Consider the following 19,405-nt stretch of genomic DNA (forward strand, 5'->3'; position numbering starts at 1 on the left):
GTTAAATCCTGATGTCAGGAGAGCTTTCTGCTGCAAACAGAATAAACTGAGCTCAACATCCCTCTCAGATTCCTTTAAAAAGCCTCCTTTCATCCTGTATCACCCCCACATTCTCTCTTAAACATGGCAAGTATTTAAAAAGTGAAATATTTTTCAGCCCTGAGAGACAGAAACCCAGCCTACCTACCGTACTGTTTTCAGAAATACAATTTTTCATGATTCTTCATCTCTTACAACATGATTTAAGGCCTTTACAGCTTTGAGTATTCTAATACTGCACTTTTACAGGAAGAATGCATCAGTCGAGAAGGATCCACATCTAAAATGTGCAAACAAAACCGACAAGACAAAAAACTTGTTCAAACACTTTTTATTAGTTAAAAAAAAAATTCCATAATGCCTAGAGATCCCAAGTGCCAGTGCATATGGATGCAAGACACAGATTTGTGAGTCCAACCAAAATATACAAAGCAACTGGGAGGCCAGGAGGGAGGCTGGGAAAGACACACAGCCCAGTACACACCTGCACGTTACTTACAAGTGAGGAGTCTGGCTTACATATATTGTATGACTGGTCTATGAGGCAAGTGCAAGACTACAGAGCTGAATGCAGTTAGTCTATGGGCAGTGGGATTTTCCTGTTGTGGTGTCAGCTAATACTTCCATGTATGCTCTTGGAATGGTCTCTTTTGAGCAAGAATTCCCTAACTTGATGCATCACCTCCAGTTTCACCCTGTGAGAGAAGAAAAGTAAGAAAATAGGTAAATATTTGGAAAACATAAACAAATAAATTTGGGAGAAAAATCAATGCTGACAGTCACCATACAAAACCCCACAAAGAGCTAAAAGCAATGAAGACCATAGGTGATGCAGAAAATAAATGAATTATCCATTCCCTATGGAAACCAGACACACTCCTGGTGTAACTCAGATCTCTGGGGAAAACAAGGGTGTGAATTCAAGTCCAGTTAATGTGGGGCCAGGCTCCACTAGCAGGAGTGTCCTGCTTTGTGCTCCTGCCTGACCCAGCCCTGCTGCAGCCATGCAGCCATTGGGATTGTGGGGCCCATTTCTGGGACTGGCAGTGGGGGGTGATGGCTGGAGGAAGGTGGGAGATGCAAGATGAGACTTTTGGGAGCTTTGGGGACCATGAAAACAGCCTGAGATTCAGAAAGGCTGAAAACTGTGAGGTTTGGGTGCATGCAGTACTGGTAGAAGGGTCAGACATAGGCCTTAACACTGAAATCGTAAAGGAAATACCACATGAGAAGCATTTGCCCCTATTGTCCATGTTGGATAAAAAGTCATCCTTGTTCAAGAGTTGAAATTGGCCCAGAGACAAATTTTTGACCCAGGGCTTCAAAAGGATGTTGCAGGTAGAACAGTTAAAAAAGCAAATGAACTAATTTAAATACAGAAAATCTGTAGAAAAACTTAACTTGATATCTAAATTTCTTCTAAAACATGGCTGCAAACAGGAAAAAGCTATTCCATGTGATGACAGAACCACAGGACAGCATTCACTTTAATATGTGCATTTACACCCCAAAATCAACCGAAATCAGGCAGCAGTTTGCAATCTGTGCATCTGTCACTCATGGGAAATTCCCAAGATAAGGAAATGACGAGAATGAGAAGAGGTTTTTGTCCAACAACTCAGCAAAGTGGGAACAGTGATGGGCTCCTTGCATGGCAGCTCCAGAACCCCAGGTGGCAAGGGGGACATTGTGCCAGGGGAAGCCAGTAGCCCGACAGAGGCAGGGGGTGGCACAGAGGGCCCGGGGCAGCGGGGATGTGGCAGCACTCACCTCTCCTGCTGGGGCCCCCTCTCCCTCCAGCCTGGGCTGCTCGGGCGGCTGCGGCGGTGCCAGGTCCTCCTGCCAAGTCACAAGCAACATGTTTGTCCCTGCTGCCACATGCAGAGTCATCACCCTCACCTCAGACAGGCTGAGTGACATGGGGGTGAGCATTACACACACAGGCAAATTAGCAGCTTGAATAGATGGCAGATACTGCTTGAAATTCATTTTTGTTGTGCAGATGGTTTGAGCATATATCTATGAAAAAACCAACTCAATTTCTTATGGCCTGGTTTAGGGTCTTTTTCATACAGAAAATCAGCTCTTTTTCTGTCATTGAGACCAAAGTTTTGACTCCATCAGTGTGAAGAAATTTGGGAGAAACAAATAAATTTATGGATAGCAAGGCTATACCCAGCCTTTCCCCACATTATCTTACCCTGAGCACTCATTGCACAGACTAAATTGAATCGAAGATATAGCAGTACTGTGGTGCTGGTAATGTCATGCTTCAGAAAAAATATCCTTATCAAAGAATAAGCCTTTCTTTTTGTTTGAGTCCAAGCATTTACTTAAGTATTTTGGGCTCTTCTACTTGCCTACATCTTTCAGCTACCTTCCTATTCACAGAAGAAGAGAAAATGTTGCATTACCAGATAGTTATGTTAAACACAATTTGGCCACATGGGAAGAGAAGACAAAATCCTGACCATATTGGATGCGCACAGGGGATGGACAGAAAGCAGAAATGCACCTGGGTGGAATCGGTGTGAGAGTAAGGTGAAGCAGAAATAGGAGGACCTCTGTAATTTTATTTGACTTCACCAGAGAACTCAACTAAAATTACAAAGCTTCTCTGTTTTCTTTGAGCACACATGCTCAGCAGCTTCCCTGAATGACTCTCTTCCCTCAGGACCACCATAGAGGGAACCAGACACACATATATTAAGGAAAGGAAAAGTCAATTTTGCATGGAAGGCAAAGTTATGAATTTCAATATTTTGGAAACACAAGGCCATTACTTTGCTTGGTGCTGCTGCTGATGCAATGCAAATCAATGTCCCTGCCAAACCTACTGTAAACAAAACTTTATGCTCCATGTGTTTAGGGTACTCTCTTTTCCTTTTCACACATGTCCTTACTTTCCTGTCCAGTCACAACTGTTCTCATCAGCAGGATAACATCCCTGCCATGCCTGCTGCTTTTTGAACTGAATTTGGGAAAAAAAGGCGATGTGAAGTAAAAAGGAAAAACAGATGGAGTTACATGGATACAAGGTACAGCCCGTGAAAATTTAATCTGGAAATTGAACTTCCCTGTGTGGCAGCAAGGGGAGCCAGGAGGTAGAAGCACTGCTTGTCCTACCTATGGGCTTCCTGTTCTCCATGCAAGCTACCGTAAAATCAATGCACTGGAGGCAGAAAACAGCCAAAGTATGAGCTGTAGCCCTGTACTGATGTCTGTCACAGCTGCAGGCATTCCTCCATCTCCCTGCTGAGACCAGAGCTGATCAGTCTGTTTATGGAGAGCACCATGGGCTGCTGGTATCCCTAGATGAGAAGCACAGTGTGACCATCTTCTCCTAAGGAACGTGCTCTTAACTTGCATTGCAGTGTTGGCTGAAATGATTCTTGCTGCTACCAACTTGAGCTGTGTTAAGCAAGCCCAGGGAACCAAATGACATCAAACTGCACATTGTGGAAGCCAGTTTCTCCTGCAGGGAGACCTGCAGCTCCTCAGGAGAGGCCACTGCTCTGATGGAGCCGCTTGGTCACAGTGTTTCTGAGATGAGTCAGCTCTCCTGCTGCCAGCAAACAGCTCTCTACTCTGAATTTATGGACGCTCATCCAGCCTCAGGATCCAGCCTGCAGCTTTAAAGCATTTTACATTTGCATTTACATTATACTTTGTATATCTACACCTTATAACTCAACAGTGCACATTAGGCCAAAGCAGGTAAATAGCCTCAAATTGTATTTTGAAGATTTACAAACAGATTTTTGACTATTAGGTGGAAAGGAAAGAAACTTCCAATGGAAGCCATTGTCAATAGCTGCAAGAGCAGGCATTTCATAGTGTTTTGCAGGTGGAGTTACCAGCTGCTGTGTGAAATTGTGAAGGTCAATCAAAGGCAGCTGCCTAAAGTGCTGAGCTGCATTGGGAAAACTGGGGAACAGCTCACAGGAACACAAGGACCAATGCAGTGCACTCCATCTTTCCACAGGGTATGGGCACCTATTGTTCCTGTGGGAAGGGAGCCTGGCTCTGGTAGATGTGAAAGAGTCCTGGGAGAGGGACACCTTTCTCAGGACCACCCTAGGGATGCTGTATCCAAGAGCACGGGGTGGGCTGGAGAATCCCTGGTCAGCTATTGTGCTGCTTCTCACATCCCTCAGATTGTGCTCTCTGCCAAGACTGCTCCAGAAGGCTAAAAATCAACCATCTATTTTTAGAAAGGGAAGCAACTGAGTTTCTGGAGGGTGTTTCTAGGCTGTGTTGGAGGAGCCAGCACAATAGCAGGATGAAGAGGTGTCAGGCTGTGTTAGGGATGGCGCTTCACAGCCTTTTTCTCACGCGCTTCCACCCTGCCCGGAACAGGGAGCAGGAGGTGAGGAAGGGCTGCATTCTTCAGCTGGGTGTTACCTGCCTGGGGATTTCAGGCACTGCTCAGGAAGACAACATCCAGGGCAGGACCATGTTGGGTAGGGGTCTCCACTTTGGACAGAGCCAGAAATTCCTGGGCACCAGCTCCAGCTATAACACTGACTCACAGAACAATGCTGGGCAAGAAACAAGGGGTGAAAACCCAACTTCCTTGGGGGGCAGAAAGAGTTTAGTCATTCCTGTCAGCGCTCATCTCCTCATCAAAAGGGGAAACATTTTCTCAGCTAAAGGCATGTTGAAACCATGAAACAATTAGTAATGCTCCACCTGCTCCTAAAGGGAGAGCCCAATATTTCCTCTCAGAAATTACATACTTTCTTAGAAAAAAATATTTTAAAAGGAAATAAAATTAAATATTTAGTTTGCTATGGGCTAGTTTCTTCTGGTTTTGGGTAGGCACTTGAATCTTTTTTTGCTAATGAAGAAAGAAAAGTGAAATACTTGAACATAACAGTTAAATGAAACACAAGACCTCAGAATTCTTTCCAAGAACAGTACATAAGTTTTTAAATATTTTGTGTGTTTAAAAATATATTTTATGTGGAATATATACACCACAGGAAATCTCCATATATAAAATACAATATTTCGCTAAGATTATGAAACAGAGGTACATGTTCAGCTATCACTAATTAAAAACTCAACAAATTAACCTGCCATTTATAAAAATATTCCTGTATAATAGTAAGGGATCTTAAATAGACACTACTATAGGCTTCTGGGTTCAGATATTTTAATAGGTTGTTTTAAAAACTGATTTTGAAAGCCCAGAAATAGTGGAAGAAATTAATTACAATTTAATTCCTCAGATTTCTCATTTTCACATGTTCTATGAAATTCCCCTTTTCAGCTCTTCAGCAACTGATTTGTCCACTGTCTGAGTTCAGATATGAAGTAGAACTTATATATTTTTGTCTATATTATCTTGTAGGCCAGTGGGAGTTTTGTTGCTCTCCCCAAATATTCAGACACAAACAATCTTACTAAGATTATTGTCCTTATAGAACACAGAAAGCAGTCCAGATATTGGATGCTGGAATATACTCCTAAAATCTCAACAAATTCAGTGGCAAACAAGATTTCATCATCATCATTATTATTATTACTATTATTATTTTAAGGCTGAGAAGCCACAGAGGTTCACTGGCAGCCTAATGTGCTACAAATTCAAGGCCCTCAAAGGGACATCAGTTGCATAAGGTGGAGAGGCTCAGCCTCCTGTGGTGCTCCTGACCTTGGCTGGTGGAGCAAACACGATGCTGCCTGGCAGCATCCCCAAGCCACTCCCTAGGAGAGCCTCAGGCAGCCTGGCAGGTCCTGTGGACGAGCTGTCCTGGACAGGTTTCAAGGCTCAGAGTGATGCCAACAGCTCTGACTAAGGGGTCAACCTTTGATTAAAGCGAGTAGACCCACCAACAGAACAGACAGAGGGGCATGCAGGATTCCTGTCTTACCCTACAAATCCAGGTAGTCTTTTGTGTTGGCTTTGTTTTTATCCAGCTCACAGCCAGACTCTCTCAGAGTCTCCTGGGACTGCTTATACAAATGATACAGATTTAATGTGTGTCCTATGGGATTGCAGGGGTACAGCCTTGAGCCATGGAGAATATCCATGGTCTTGTAGGCTTTAAGGCTTCACCAGTGCCACTAACTCAACTATTTTGCATGGGAAAATGTCTGCCTGAATGCACTAATGAGACTGAGAGGGGAGCACAGAAAAAGTGCCTATAAGGCTGAGTGCCCCAATCCATGCTGCTTGTGCAGTCCCCTGTGCTCCACGACATGTGGAAGGATACCACTGGGATGCATCATTGCATCAACTAACTACAGGGAAGCTTGAATACAAAGGGGAACAAGTTTCAGCTATTTATTCTACCTAATTGTTGGGTGGTTTGGCTGTTGATTTCCCTGCTCCTCCTGCTTAGCAGCTCTGCCCTTGGTGCCTTCTCAGATGCCCTTGATTGTCTCTCCTTGTGGCACTTGCCCAGCCCAATGTAACTGGGACAGGAAGGTCACTCAGTTTCTGCTGCTAATTCCTTCTGTTCAACAGACTGCCTCTGCATCAGAGGCATTGCAGGGTGTAAGTGAAGGGAATTAAGGCCATGAAGAGCAGCCTTTCCCACTCAGGATGTGCATTGTTATGAAAGAGATGAGCCATGGCGTGGGTGCGGCCACGTGCGCCAGGTCAGGTGCACAGAAACACTGAGATCCAGAGAACGCGCCCAGCGGTTGCACATAACTGACAAATGCTCATTTAATTCATGGGCTGAAGTAAAAACCAGATCAGACCCAATTCAAAGTGACAGAGTCATGAACCGACAACTAAATCATAAAAACTGACAGGACAAATAGATCTAAAGGGAAGATTTGGATGGAAGGTGTAGGGAAGCATCAGTTACTGGGGAAATTGTTCCAAGCCCTGAGGGACATTCTGAGAGTGTGTGTACGTACATGGGCTTGTTCCAGCCACGTGGTGTCTGCATTGCAGTAAGCTCTGTGCTGTGTCATACAGACGAAGCATTAATCCTCCTCTAAGACAGGGATATTTAGTGGGTGATTATCTCACTGGAATCTCCTAATGTCCACCCCAGGGATGGGGATGGGTGCAAAGCCACAGACAGAACACATTACTGACTGGTTTCGTTCCTTTTTGTGTCAGAAAAATTGCAGAGGGTTTATAATCTCTTAATTTACAGATTTTTTAGCTGATACTTAAAAACTCCCCCAAATGAGTCAATTCTTTCTTGTACTCAGCAGTGACCAGGTCAGTGCCAAAGCCCTGTCAGGCAGTGCCAGCACAACTCAAGGTTGTTCTCATCTGCTTGGCACCCCTCCATAGGTGTAGGGTTACTTCAGGCCCATTTCCTTCTGAGTGCTCCCCCCAAGGAGAGTGAGGAACAGCAGCCTGCCAGGGTGCCCACATTTCAGTGCCTGATGTGATGCAACAAAGGGCTGAATTCTTTCCCATGGCCAAAGTCACCATCTGATACACCTGTACCCCACGGCTATCCTGAGCAAGACTTACCCCAAAACCCTTAGAGTACCCCCCTCTTTCCTAATGTGTGCCTGCCACTGATCCCAGCTGCCAAATGCACAGACTAAATGTCAACGAGCTCTCAGTAATTGATATTAATAGTGGCAATGGCCAGCATGTCTCCAGGGGACATGCCTTCTGGGCCACTGGAGTCCCCAGCCCTGAGTTCCCCCAAGCTCAGTGCCAGGCATTCACAGGTCCCCCTGGCACTTGGAACAGCCCTTCTATAGCAGGGAACAATACTGGAGATAGTTGAAAACCCAAATAAGATGTTGGCAAGTGCTCTGTGCAATTACAAAGAGGGAGGATAGTATGGAGCACAAACAAATCTCAGGATTGGATGCTCTCTCAAACTTCTGGCGCTGAAATGCTTGTGATTATTCCAGGACTGCAGGATTATAACAGTGGATATTCACTGTTTAAACATTTAAAAGCTGTACATTATCACTCTTAGTGTATCTCCAGTGGGTCTCCCTCATGCATTACAGTGCCTGCTGCTGCTATTGGCAGACTCTGGATGTATTTCCATTAGCAAATTGTGTAACATAATAGGAGCAGTTCTGGAGAAAAAACAGTCGGTGCTGAGAGCCCAGCACAACTCCTTATACTCCTTTCAGGGCCCTCCCTCTGGAGCAGCTTTGGCTCCATGGCAATTATCCATCAGCAGTGGGGATGGCCTTGATGTGCATGTGGAGTCCAATCTTCTGTGTCTAGCTGGATCTGAAAGGTGTCTAGCTACATGCTAAAGTATGGTGAGTATGAATAAAAGATTTGCACTCCTAAACTGAACTAATCCAGCAGAACAGATGAACCCTCTTTCACAGAAACAAATGTTTTTCCTGAATTTTTTTGTCCTGTGATTTTCCTTGTTTTTCTCCTCCTGTTTTCAGTCTGCTGCCTCAGCACCTCTGCTGTTTGGCATGACACTGTATCCAAAGCAGTTTCCTGGCTCCATTCAGTCTGCCCTTTGGCATGTGACACATCCTAATTTTTTAGTTCTTAATCAATCTCCATTTTAAGTCTAAGCAATTGGACAACAATGGAAGACATCAGAATGACAGTTCAGATGCTCTCTGAAAAACCTGCACTGGTTTAAACTCTGAAATTAGCTGTAAACTGTAGCTGTCAGTCTTTGAGGTGGGGTTCTCATTTAGGAGGAAAGGAGGACTGCTGCTGCTCAGTCCTTGCTGGAGGGGAGACAGCTTGCTATCTGCAGCAAGGGTTCCTACCATCAGCAAATTCCTCATTCTCCTGGGTCAACCACCCCACGGTCAGTCAAAAGGTAGGAAGGGAAATTCTGGCCCCATGGAATTAGGAATCACTGTTTGCACTCCTGCAGCCTAACTGCTGTTCCCAGTGGGAATAGAGATTAAATTTATCCCAAGGGCTTAGCAGAGCTCCTGTATCTGCCCTGTTCACATGCTTTCAGGAGGACATTTTGCGTCACTTGAAGCTGCTGTTCTCTTTTGTTAGGCTATTCTCTCAGGATTTATATGCTGTGTAGAAGTTTTGTTTCACATCACAATGTGTTTATGTGCAGGTCAGGAAATTAATCAGCCGACTATCTGAACAATTAAAACAATTTTGGCCAGCCTGGCTTCGCTTTGATTCTGGGTTTGGGTTTGCTATGACTCATAAAGCTCATGTGGCCATCAACAGCACTGGTCACACTCTCTGAAGAGGGGAAAGAGAAGGGCTTACCAAAGAGCTGCCAAATATTGGCCTCGTGCTGTTCAAATGGGTGCTGTTTGTTACCAAAGCATCCTCTCTAATGATCAACACTGCCTTCATCTGAGGAACTGTTCTGCTCCTTCAAACTCCCTTTAATCCCCTCACTTGAAGCAGCCCCGTTCGTCAAATTAGGCTGGAGGACAGAAGATGCCTTGTCTGAACCTGGCTTAATCCCTACACAATTTGGGTCACACGGTCTTTTATCAATAAGCATTTGGTTGTTGTCAAACCAGCAGGAAGCAGAGCAGCAGGGTCAGGCTTTCTGCAGGAACCAGGCTGTGCCTGGCTTGCTGCTGCCCTCTTCTGCCTCCAGAGCTGCTGTGGCCAGGCCCAGCCTGTGCATCCCGCCAGCACCACACAGGGGCGAGGGCAAGTGCAGGCTGCCGTGCCTTCCCACTCTGCACATCCCTGAGCCCTGACTCAGGCCACACGCTCACTGCTGCCCACACACATTCCTACTCGAGTCCCTGGGGAAAATGCTTTTCTACATCCGTAAGAAAATGGAGAGCCAGACTGTTGCCAGCAGCGCCCACTGATGGGACAAGAGACAATAGGCACCAAGTGATTAATGGGTCCGTCTGAACAGAAGAAAACAATTCTCTTTTTCCTATGAGGGTAGTCAAACACTGGCACAGGTTGCCCAGGGATATTGTGGAGTCTACTTCCATGGAGATATTCAAAACCCATTGGGACAGTCCTCTCTCATTGGCCCTAAGGGGGTTGGACTGGATGATCTCAAGGTGTCTCTTTCAAACGAAATGATTCTGTGACTACATTAGGCATTATATGATAATATTAAGCATTATACAAAAGCAGATATTGCTGAAAATCTTTCATGAAATAAATAAAACCATCAACTGTAAATGTCTGCAGATTAATCCAAAGGCTCTTCTGTCCTGCCCATCATAGAACAAACAAACACACCTTTTTTACAACTCCTGTAGTGGCCACGATGGTCTCTGCTCCTTCTACAGTCTTGTTTGCCACTGTGTTCACACTGGCTACTACAGCTTCTCCCACCACGTTGGCCTGCTCTTTGGTCTTCTCAGCAACTGCAGTTTCAACAAAAGCAGAAAAGTCAGCAAACTAGACACTGCCAGAAGGCTGCCAAATTCCCTGGGATGACAAATGATTGCATTGAAGTAAAAGAAGAAATTAGCCCTGGTGCAGTCCTTGTTTGGGTTTTTTAGATGAGATCACGTCTGAATTTAGATTGTGTATGTGAGGATTTTTGTCTGGCACAAAATGCTGCTTAGAGAGCAGCACTGCAGCCTGTCAGTCTTTGTGGGCAACCAGAGAATGAAAATTTCACTGCCAGATACTAAGGGACAACAGTGTAAATAAGGTATTTTGCATTGCAGACTGTGCATGACCTCTTCCAGGTTACTTTCTGTTTGATTTAATACCCCTCGGCAGAAAACAGCAATAGTTATGAAATTCTCCAGGCAAAGGATCCATTCATCTTCCTTCAGGACAGTCCACATAGCTGCTCCTCCTTGGAGTTGGGGTTACCCTAGAAGGGACCTTTAGGTCCCTAACTCTGCAACTGCCAGACAGGACCCTCCCAAAGACCACAGTTTTGGTGCAAGTAAATCCTCTCAGCGTGCTGGGCTGTGCACCTGACATTGTGAAATGTCTAAATAGCTGTGAATCATCCCAGTCTGCCAAGGAACCTGTGTTAGATTTTTTTTTCTGACCTACTCTACTGATTAAATATTTTCTCTGACCTGTGTCCACTGCAAATGCCAGACCCTGAACCATCACTCCTGGCAAGCAGCCTCTACTCATCAGTGGGAAGGTCAGGCAGATCAGTGGTGTCCCACAGAGACCTCCCACTTGGCAGGGGTGACAGCCTTCCCAAGAGGTCCAACAACCACCACAGGTTTCCACATCCCTCTTGGGCTGTGCTCTTACCTGAGGTCACACTTTGCACTACACCCTCCTTGGTCTTGGTGCCTGTGAAAGGAAACACAATCCATCAGTGCTGCCTGGAAATTACACCCTGACTTCTGGACACAGATGGTTTCCTGCTCTCAGGAAGTGCAGTGAGGAGCCAAGGTCCTGCTGGTACCTCCTGCTCAGACACAAACCATTTGTGGAGTCAGAAAAGAGACCAGCTTCCCTCCCCAGTAAAGCCAACGAGTATCTTTGTGTTGAGAGTTGGAGAGCTTCAACAGCAAATTCTCTGGAGATGCTTAGACCTGAAAAATCTTGATTATAAAAAATTGTTCCTTCAGTATTTCCAAAGTGAGCAGTTGAGTAGTGGTAAATCAACTTTAAGTTACTTGTAAAAATGACTGTAAATAAAATCGCCTGGCAACATCTCACCTACCTCACTCTTGCAGGACAAGAAGTCACATCCATGACTCTCCCCTGCCTTTCAGCAGGATACTTGGCTGCACTGGTCATTTAAAGTCTCATTCTATACCACTAATAAAGACCCTGGAGAAACCTGAAACTGAATTTACAGAACCACCACCTACCTCCTACATACCTACTTACTGGATTCCCTGTTTGGTGCCTCAGCCTAGGCTGCAAGTGCCTGCTCCCAGCAATGCACAGAAAACAGATGGTTTTATCTCAAATTATGAAAATACACCATATGTGTGCTTACATTGTAATTTATCTCACTGTTCTCAATGCAGAAAAGCTAACAGGATGTGAAGGCATTCAGTTTGCAACACAAATAGCCCTGAGGAATAATTAATCTCTGTGATTTTCCTCCATGCTTGAAGTGACAAGCTATATATCCTTTGTACTTGATATTGCTGCAGATAAGTTAAATCATATGGCACATGGGTAGCCCCCATGGTAATTAGGTGCTTTACACATTAAAAAAATAAGGAATCAAATTTATCTCTCCTGGAAGTTAAATAAACACAAGCCAAAATATTCCACTGGTCCCACTTTACTGTATATTGCAAATCATTGCACCTATACACAGCTTCTCTTCAGGTTTCCCATACTGATAGAACAGAAGGATTTCTACGGCCAACTATCAAAATGATAAAAATGGACAACAACCAGGCAGATTTTTGACTCCATGATAATGGAGCATCCACGGGTGGGGTGGGAGAAACCAGTTACAAACCACAGCTCATTCTCATTAACAGCCTGAGAAGCAGAACAGGTACAGTGCCCTGATAACAACAGCCCAGCTCAGTGCTGTTTTGCCTGATACATGTTATACATTATTGAATGTAATTCTCAATTGTTGATTTATTTTGGTGGTTGCAACGCCTGCCTGGGGCAGAACAAAACTGTTCTATTACAATATGCCCTCAACATTTCATTCCACCCTCCCAAATGGTCTTAAAAGTCAAGAAATGAAATCTTTGTACCTTTAATTTGTTACTGCTGTAAGCTGAGTTCCTAGTGATGCACATGACACGTGCACTGCTGTGAACTGGATTTAATGATGGTGCCCACAATACACAAACATGTGCAGAAGCACAGCACTGAGCACAGCAGGTGCAAGTCTGAAGGCATGAATGTGAGCCCCTGAATGGGCCAAACACAAGGTTCAATTCAGACACCATCCTGCTTCATTTTCCCTCCCAGCAGCATTCCAAGGAAAGACTGCCACAACATTGATTTGACATACACGGCTGTCTCATACCAGACTCAGATCCTCAAGCTTAGCCCTTTGCTGGTTTTTGGTCAAACAGCTGATAGGTAAGCACAGCACATGATTTGCTGTACCAGCCTTTCATGCCTTTGCAGTTTTGCAGTAAACACACTTAGTGAGACAAGAGCTGCAGTTTTGTATGTTTTTTGCCAGACTTTTAAGGTGACTATCTGGGCTCAATTCTTTTATGGGGAGGAGAAGTAAGCAGGTGCTATATTTGCAGACCAGATGGAGGGATGCAGCTAGAAGGAAAACATCTGAATCCATTTCATGACAGAAGCAATGTCATTGGGAAGAGTCACTGCCGCAGCCTGGGGAGAGCTCGCCTCACCCTCCCGGCCCAGCCACGCCCGATGACTCAGGCTCCCATCCATTATGCACCGCATGAAACCCGACCGACCTTCCGAGCGCTCCTGCCAGCAGCCCGCATCTGTTGAATCAGAAAGCAATCACCTGATGCTCAATCTCATTTCACTCATTAGTCCTTGCCTGCAGCTTATGTACCCAGAATTTAAAGTTCATGCATCCTGCCTCTTCTGAGTGCTGTGAGTCATCTGCAAGTGCTTTGGGACCGCCAGGGTGTGACCGAGGTGGTGGGGTGCTATGCCCTGGGAGAAGGTCTAGAGCAGAGAGAGATATTTTGATGTGCATTAAATCCTGCAGGAATCACTCAGTTTAAACATAGCTTGGTGTGTTGAGGCTTTCTGCAACACACAGTTGAAAACCCTTCTGGAAAATTACAAATGCATTTTTTGCTGAGGCTTCCTGACCTATAGCATGAAACAGTGCTAATGACTCAATACTCTGGTGCAACTTTGCATTAAATTCATTAATTAACTTCAGCATCACTTACACCCCTATTCAAACCAAATTAAAAACCAGAGCCCACTGAACCATCTGCTGGGTCCACACTAACCATGCAGGGATCTCCTGACACCTTGGCACACTCAGAGGCTGTTGGAATTTGGAGAGCAGACGGTGATTTCACCAAGCACAAAGGCAACCCATGATACAGGATTCCTCCCTCTCCTTTCCTGCACTCTTTTCTCTACCCCATGGGTTCAGCAAGGGCAGGGGCACCACATTGCAGGCTTAGCACAGAAGGGAGGCATCAGCCTGGTATGGGCTGTGGGAGCTGAACCTGGATGGATCAGAGGGGGGACGAGGTGGCCACAGTGTCCCAGTGGCGCTGTTCACTCCAGACAGATGCCTCTGAGTGAGCATTATTTTCTTCTCCTGGGCAGCAGTAAGTGACTCACCAGACATGGTGGTTGTGCCCAGACATTTGGAATCCTCCTCAGAGAATCAGCAATGAGTTAACACAAACCTGAGTAAAAGTCAGGGATCCACTTCATCCATCCTAGGCCCTGGGGATTTTGTTCTCTTTCCTGAAGTTCTCAAAAGACCCTTGAGGTTCAATACAGTATTATTCTCTCCTAGCATCCAAAAATTCAAGTGTCATCACCTAATGCTCTAGATGAAGCTGCTGGGATAGGGCTCTGCAAGGGAAGAAGCAAGGAAGGAACAGTTCAGGTCTCTGATTTACTGTTCATGTGGCACAGAGTGACAAAAGGCAGCGTGAACAATAGACTAATCACTCCAGTTTTAACCAATATACCACACCTCCACCTTCTCTGGCTATTAAAACAAAACCCCCATTTTCTGACCTAATTAGCATCTGGTCTTTATTTTTCCTGCCTGTGAAAGACTGAATTTTCCCTAAAGGGCTGAGCTTCCTAGCAGGAACTGAATCAGACCAAGGCAAAGCTCTGACTGGTGCGTGACAGGGCAGGAACCAGCAGTATACCAACAAACCAAACCAATAAAAGGAGAAAGCACTTAATCCTCACCTTGATCTTTATTTGATCCTCATTCAGAGATTAAGGTTTCAAGGATTTTAGTTTTAGGCTCATAGAAAACTTTATTGAAAAGATTACAATCTCCTAAAGAGACCTCTTGGCTCAACAACAAAAACCAGGTCACAGTATGGAGCTGTACAACGTGACTGAAAAGAGATGTGAGAAATTATGTATTAAAACTCTGAATAACCCCAGCACAGCTCAGATCTGGAAGCAGGTGCCACAATGTGACACCCACATGTGATATTTCTTAGACTGGTGTTTCACTTGCTGTAGTTAGTTTTGTTGTTTACTGGAATGCTGCTTACCTTTTTTTCTTGTGGGTCAGCTTCAAATTGAAGTGTGAACTGTTACATCCATTCATTTCCAGCATGTCAATAATTAAGTATTTAAGAATTCAAGATAAAAACATGATCAGACCTGCTACATACAAATTTTGTATTTAATTTGTAACATACAAATATATATCTGTAGCTATTGGCAATAGAGCAGTTTTAAATATAGTAGCTAAGTACAGCTGTGGATGTTGCAGTAGGATGGCAGGAAGAGCCTGCATGTAAACTTTCCTACAAAAAGAAACACTCCCACATCCAGCAAAAATAAAGAGCTGTGTGAAATGCAGTAATCAGCAGTGAGATAATCAGTCTTGGGAACCTAAGACTCTTTAGTTTGTATTATATGGAGTATCTGACCATCCAGCCATATAATTGCATGTGCTAGATAAGTGGAGATAGTGGGTTCCAAGGGTGACCTTGAAAGGGGAGGTTTCAGCCCATTAACTGTGAAAGAGGTCTCTAGGCAGGACATCAGGCACACTGTTTTCCAGATCCTATTCTTTGGGCAAAAGGAATTTGGGCGTTTTCTTGTAAAGCAAGATTAATGTGTGCATGGGCAACGAAAGAGGTCAGTGAACAGGAGAAGGATTCAGGACAAACCCATTTGTTTGTGGGGAAACAGATGCATCCTGCAACCCCCTCATACTAACACTGTTGGCTCCTCTCAGGGACCTCCTCAGTGAGTCCCTCCCAGCGTGGAGGTGAGGCAGAGACTGGCACTGCTTGTTTGCCTGGAGAGTGCCTGACTCACCCTGCAAACAATCACTGAACAGTCAAACAAACCTTTCACCTGGGCACCTGCTCCTTAACATCATTCTGTCTTCCCTGGAGTCATGGTTTCTATGTGTAACTTACAGTTGGGGAAACTGAGGCATGGGGAGGCTGTTGTACCCCAGGTTTATACAGCAATTTTGCTGAGCTCAGGATCTTATCCAGACTATCCTGCTAGTCACTCCCGAGCTTCAGCCACAATATCATTTTCCCAGACTTTCTCAGAGACAATCTATGCAGCTTTTCATGCTCAAAAGTAGATCAAAACTAGTTCTCTCTTACCTACATACATTACCCCTTCTTTGGTCTTCTCTGCAGCCTCTGTCACTCCCTGCTTGGTCTTTTCTGCAGCAGCCACCACACCTTCTTTAGCAATGGAGAAACCTTTCTTAAAGACATCCATTCTTGTTGCTTGTTAGGGTATTATCTGGGATGATCTGAATGAGGGAGCAAAAGCAGCAAAAAGCACCTCAAGGCTGGGACTGCGAGATGCAGCCTTACCCTCGGCAGATCTCAGCTTCTCTGGCAGGCTCTGCCTTTGCTCTTCCTCCTGTGCTGGATGAAGGCAGTGTGGCAGAGCTCACAGCCTCGCTGGCTCTTATTGATGAAGTGTGCTGCAGTGTAGCCAATGCCCGCGCACAGCTGATACTGAAATATTAATGATACGGATCTGCTTGGGAGCTTTAACAAGGGAGGGGGAGAGGAGGACGATGACAGCGGTAGGTAAGGAGCTGTCTGGAGAATTTCCAGACAGAGAGAGCTTTTAAAATGTGCTGCAATGCTCTCAGTGAAGGATGGTCTCAGTGAAGAGGGAGACTTTAGCAGAAGAGCTGAGTTCCTGAAAGGGCATCTCCCCGAGGCTGCAGCAAGAGCCAAACACCAGGAGCTCTCCTGGGCCCCAGAGGGTGGAGAGCACGGAACGCTGACAGCAAACAAACAGGGTCAAGGTTTCTTGGTCTGGCAGTTACCAGAACCCAGCCTGCACAACATGGTAACAAGAACATTATTTCTAGTAAATCCTGAGAAAAAGGGAACCAGCTACGGCCTGGTGCTCAGGTGAAGCGAGCTTGAGGTCCCACCTGCTATGTTTTGTCAAGTGTGAAGTCATGCTGTATAAATTGTGGGGTTTGCTCAGCTGCATATCCCATTACAACAGTTCATTTCTGAAAAATCAGACGCCTGTTGGGGGAAATCCTGTTTCCAATTTGTTTCTCTGAGTTGCTGTAGACAGAGCCCTGCTCTGCCGCCGCAGAGTGAGACAACATCTCACACCAAACACCATCCCTCACGTCAGAGCCGGTGCTGCAGAGCACAGCAGGGTCAGAACAGCCAGCACAGACCTGGCTGGGGAAATCTTGCAGAGCATCCATCCAGCCTCAAGGCCTGGCTAGGAAAAAATACCAAAACATGATCATTAATCACAGTTGGATATTCTAATATACTTGCAGTTAAACTCAAGTTAAAGTGCTTTCTGAAGTAGATCCTAAGTGGCCTAAATCTGTTATTTCCTCAACAACAAAATGAAGTTCAGTGCTAGTTGTGAAAGCAAATGCTGGTGCAGCAAGGTGATTTTTTATTTATTTATTTTAATAGTGCCAGATGTGAAACTATGGAAGCCACATTGCATCAGCCTTTGAGCCAAAAGCATGACCTGCTTTGGCTGTTTTTCTGCACCAGGCAAACAGAATATGAAATTCAGAGGCTGAATTGCATTTTGGAAAGATAACCCACTACAACATCATGAAGTGCAATGGTCTGCAAGCCACTGCTGCCACAATTTATCAGCCTGGAAGTGTCAGATGGGCAATGACTACACAGAAAAAAGTCTGAACAAAAAATGTTGTATCTGTAGGTACATGCAGACATGTACACAAACAGTTCTTACTCTGGAACTAAGAATAATTCTTCAGTTTTTGGAAGTGTTTTTCTTCCCTCATACTGAAATTATTGAAAAGCTGTTGATCGAAAAGGATTAAGAACATATACAGTTCTTAATCCTTTTCTCACAAATAAGTCTCCTTACTTATAAATGAAGAAAAAATTTCCATCTGAATATAAAGGAGCCAAATCTCTGTCAGACTAATGAATTTATCAATTGTTAATTTAAAAAAGTGCAGGAATCACAGGAAGGCCAGGACAGCATACCAATTATTATAGGAGCTCACATAGTTCCAGAATGCTGCAGCAAGAAGTGGAAAAGATTTTTCTTACCATCTGTCAAAATTCCCCCTAGGTGGTTGTTGCTATGGCTGGTGCTCCTTCCTGCTCCCAAGGTGCTCTCAGATTGAAGATATCTGCACCTTACTGTGCCATACAACAGTGGTTTAACCTTGCTGCTCCTGGAGCCACTCACAAAACTGCCATTGATTTCACCAGGCACAGGCAAGAGTCTTGTTTTAACTGTATTTGTTTAAAAAAATGAATTGACCATCTTTGGGAATTGCTCCAGGGCCTATTTACTTTTTCACCATACTTTCAATGACCATTAAGCAGAGCACAGACATTCCCAGGGTTATGAGTTTTGCTGGTATTTTCAGGAGAACACCAAGGCTGATAAGGCTGAGTGGGAAGGGTATCTTGATTTCGTTCAGCCATTGTTCTGTCATTGTGATTTGTACAATTCAATTTTATGTATTTTGCATTGCTATAAAAGGTAATAAATACATGAAATATCAAGCCATCCTGGGATGTGAAACATGAATCACCACCAGACTGAATTAGCCAATACTAAAGTGGGATACTCCTTTCCTGCCTTCTCCTGTCCCAATGACCTTGGTAAGGGCTCACAAGACATATTTCAATGCTGTTGGATCCCTCCCAAGCAGCAGGCAGTTTGCACAGGCATTGTTTTACCTCGAAACCCTTTTAGGAAAACTCTGAACTCAAGACAACATCGTAGGCAACATATACAGGGCAAGCATCCACATTGGCTCCTCAATGTGTGCCACCTCCAGGTGACTGCAGGATCCTTCCACTAAAAGCAGAGGATCCAGTCCCAGTTTGTTGCCAATCCTACCTCAGACAAAACTAACAACAAGAGTTAACACAAGCTACCTTGGCTTTAACATTTTGCTAGGGACTTAACTTTCTGCCTGGTAAGGCAGAAATATCTTTATATCAGTAAGATATCAGCAGAGAAAGGCCTCCAGCAGGCAATTCAGAGACCCCAAGTTCCTGTCTCACCTGGCACAACCTCTTTTTCTCTGTTTTCTGCCTTGCAACACTAGGAGAAGCCAGTTAATCTACATCAGTGTAAACAAATCTGTAACTCAAAAACATTTGGCTGATCTGCATAATACCAAAAGAAAGCCTTGTTTTGACTTGGGCAAGGACAAACCACCCACTTGCTGTTCATTTAAAGTTTGAATTCTGACTGCTCAGACTTGGTTATTGAGCCTCTTGCTGGATAACAGCAGTTTCTTGAAACTTCCCCTGAAAGGAGCAGTTTCCCACCTCTCATGTGTCTCCACCTGTCCCTGGGTGTTGGTGGCTGACACCTGGAAGGAAGCAGGTCTGTGCAACATCTGCCAGCAATTCTGGAACTTGGGCAAGGAATTCTACCTTAAGTCTACCTACTCCCGAA

The 19,405-nt window shown here is 44.7% G+C and overlaps 1 protein-coding gene across 1 annotated transcript; it reads right to left on the reverse strand.

The window, feature by feature from the left end:
• Nucleotides 1-378: 378 nt before the first annotated feature.
• On the reverse strand, nucleotides 379-16,400 carry SNCG (synuclein gamma). Its single transcript, XM_059477263.1, has 5 exons — nucleotides 16,105-16,400; nucleotides 11,144-11,185; nucleotides 10,154-10,281; nucleotides 1,810-1,878; nucleotides 379-734 (listed from the first exon to the last, which is right to left on the reverse strand). Exons 1-5 carry the CDS (start codon nucleotides 16,223-16,225, stop codon nucleotides 705-707), a joined length of 390 nt encoding a protein of 129 aa, XP_059333246.1. The 5' UTR covers nucleotides 16,226-16,400; the 3' UTR covers nucleotides 379-704.
• Between the last annotated feature and the right edge of the window lie 3,005 nt (nucleotides 16,401-19,405).

The sequence above is a fragment of the Ammospiza nelsoni genome, chromosome 8 (assembly GCF_027579445.1).
Source record: "Ammospiza nelsoni isolate bAmmNel1 chromosome 8, bAmmNel1.pri, whole genome shotgun sequence".
Classification (NCBI taxonomy): Eukaryota; Metazoa; Chordata; class Aves; order Passeriformes; family Passerellidae; genus Ammospiza; species Ammospiza nelsoni.

Excerpts from the sequence above, each read along its gene's own strand:
- SNCG (XM_059477263.1), bottom strand. The coding sequence starts at position 16,225 with ATGGATGTCTTTAAGAAAGGTTTCTCCATTGCTAAAGAAGGTGTGGTG. Across the intron at positions 11,186-16,104 it reads AGAAGGGGTAATGTATGTAG|GCACCAAGACCAAGGAGGGT; the intron begins GTAAGAGAGAAC and ends TTCCTTTCACAG. Across the intron at positions 10,282-11,143 it reads AGTGCAAAGTGTGACCTCAG|TTGCTGAGAAGACCAAAGAG; the intron begins GTAAGAGCACAG and ends TTGAAACTGCAG.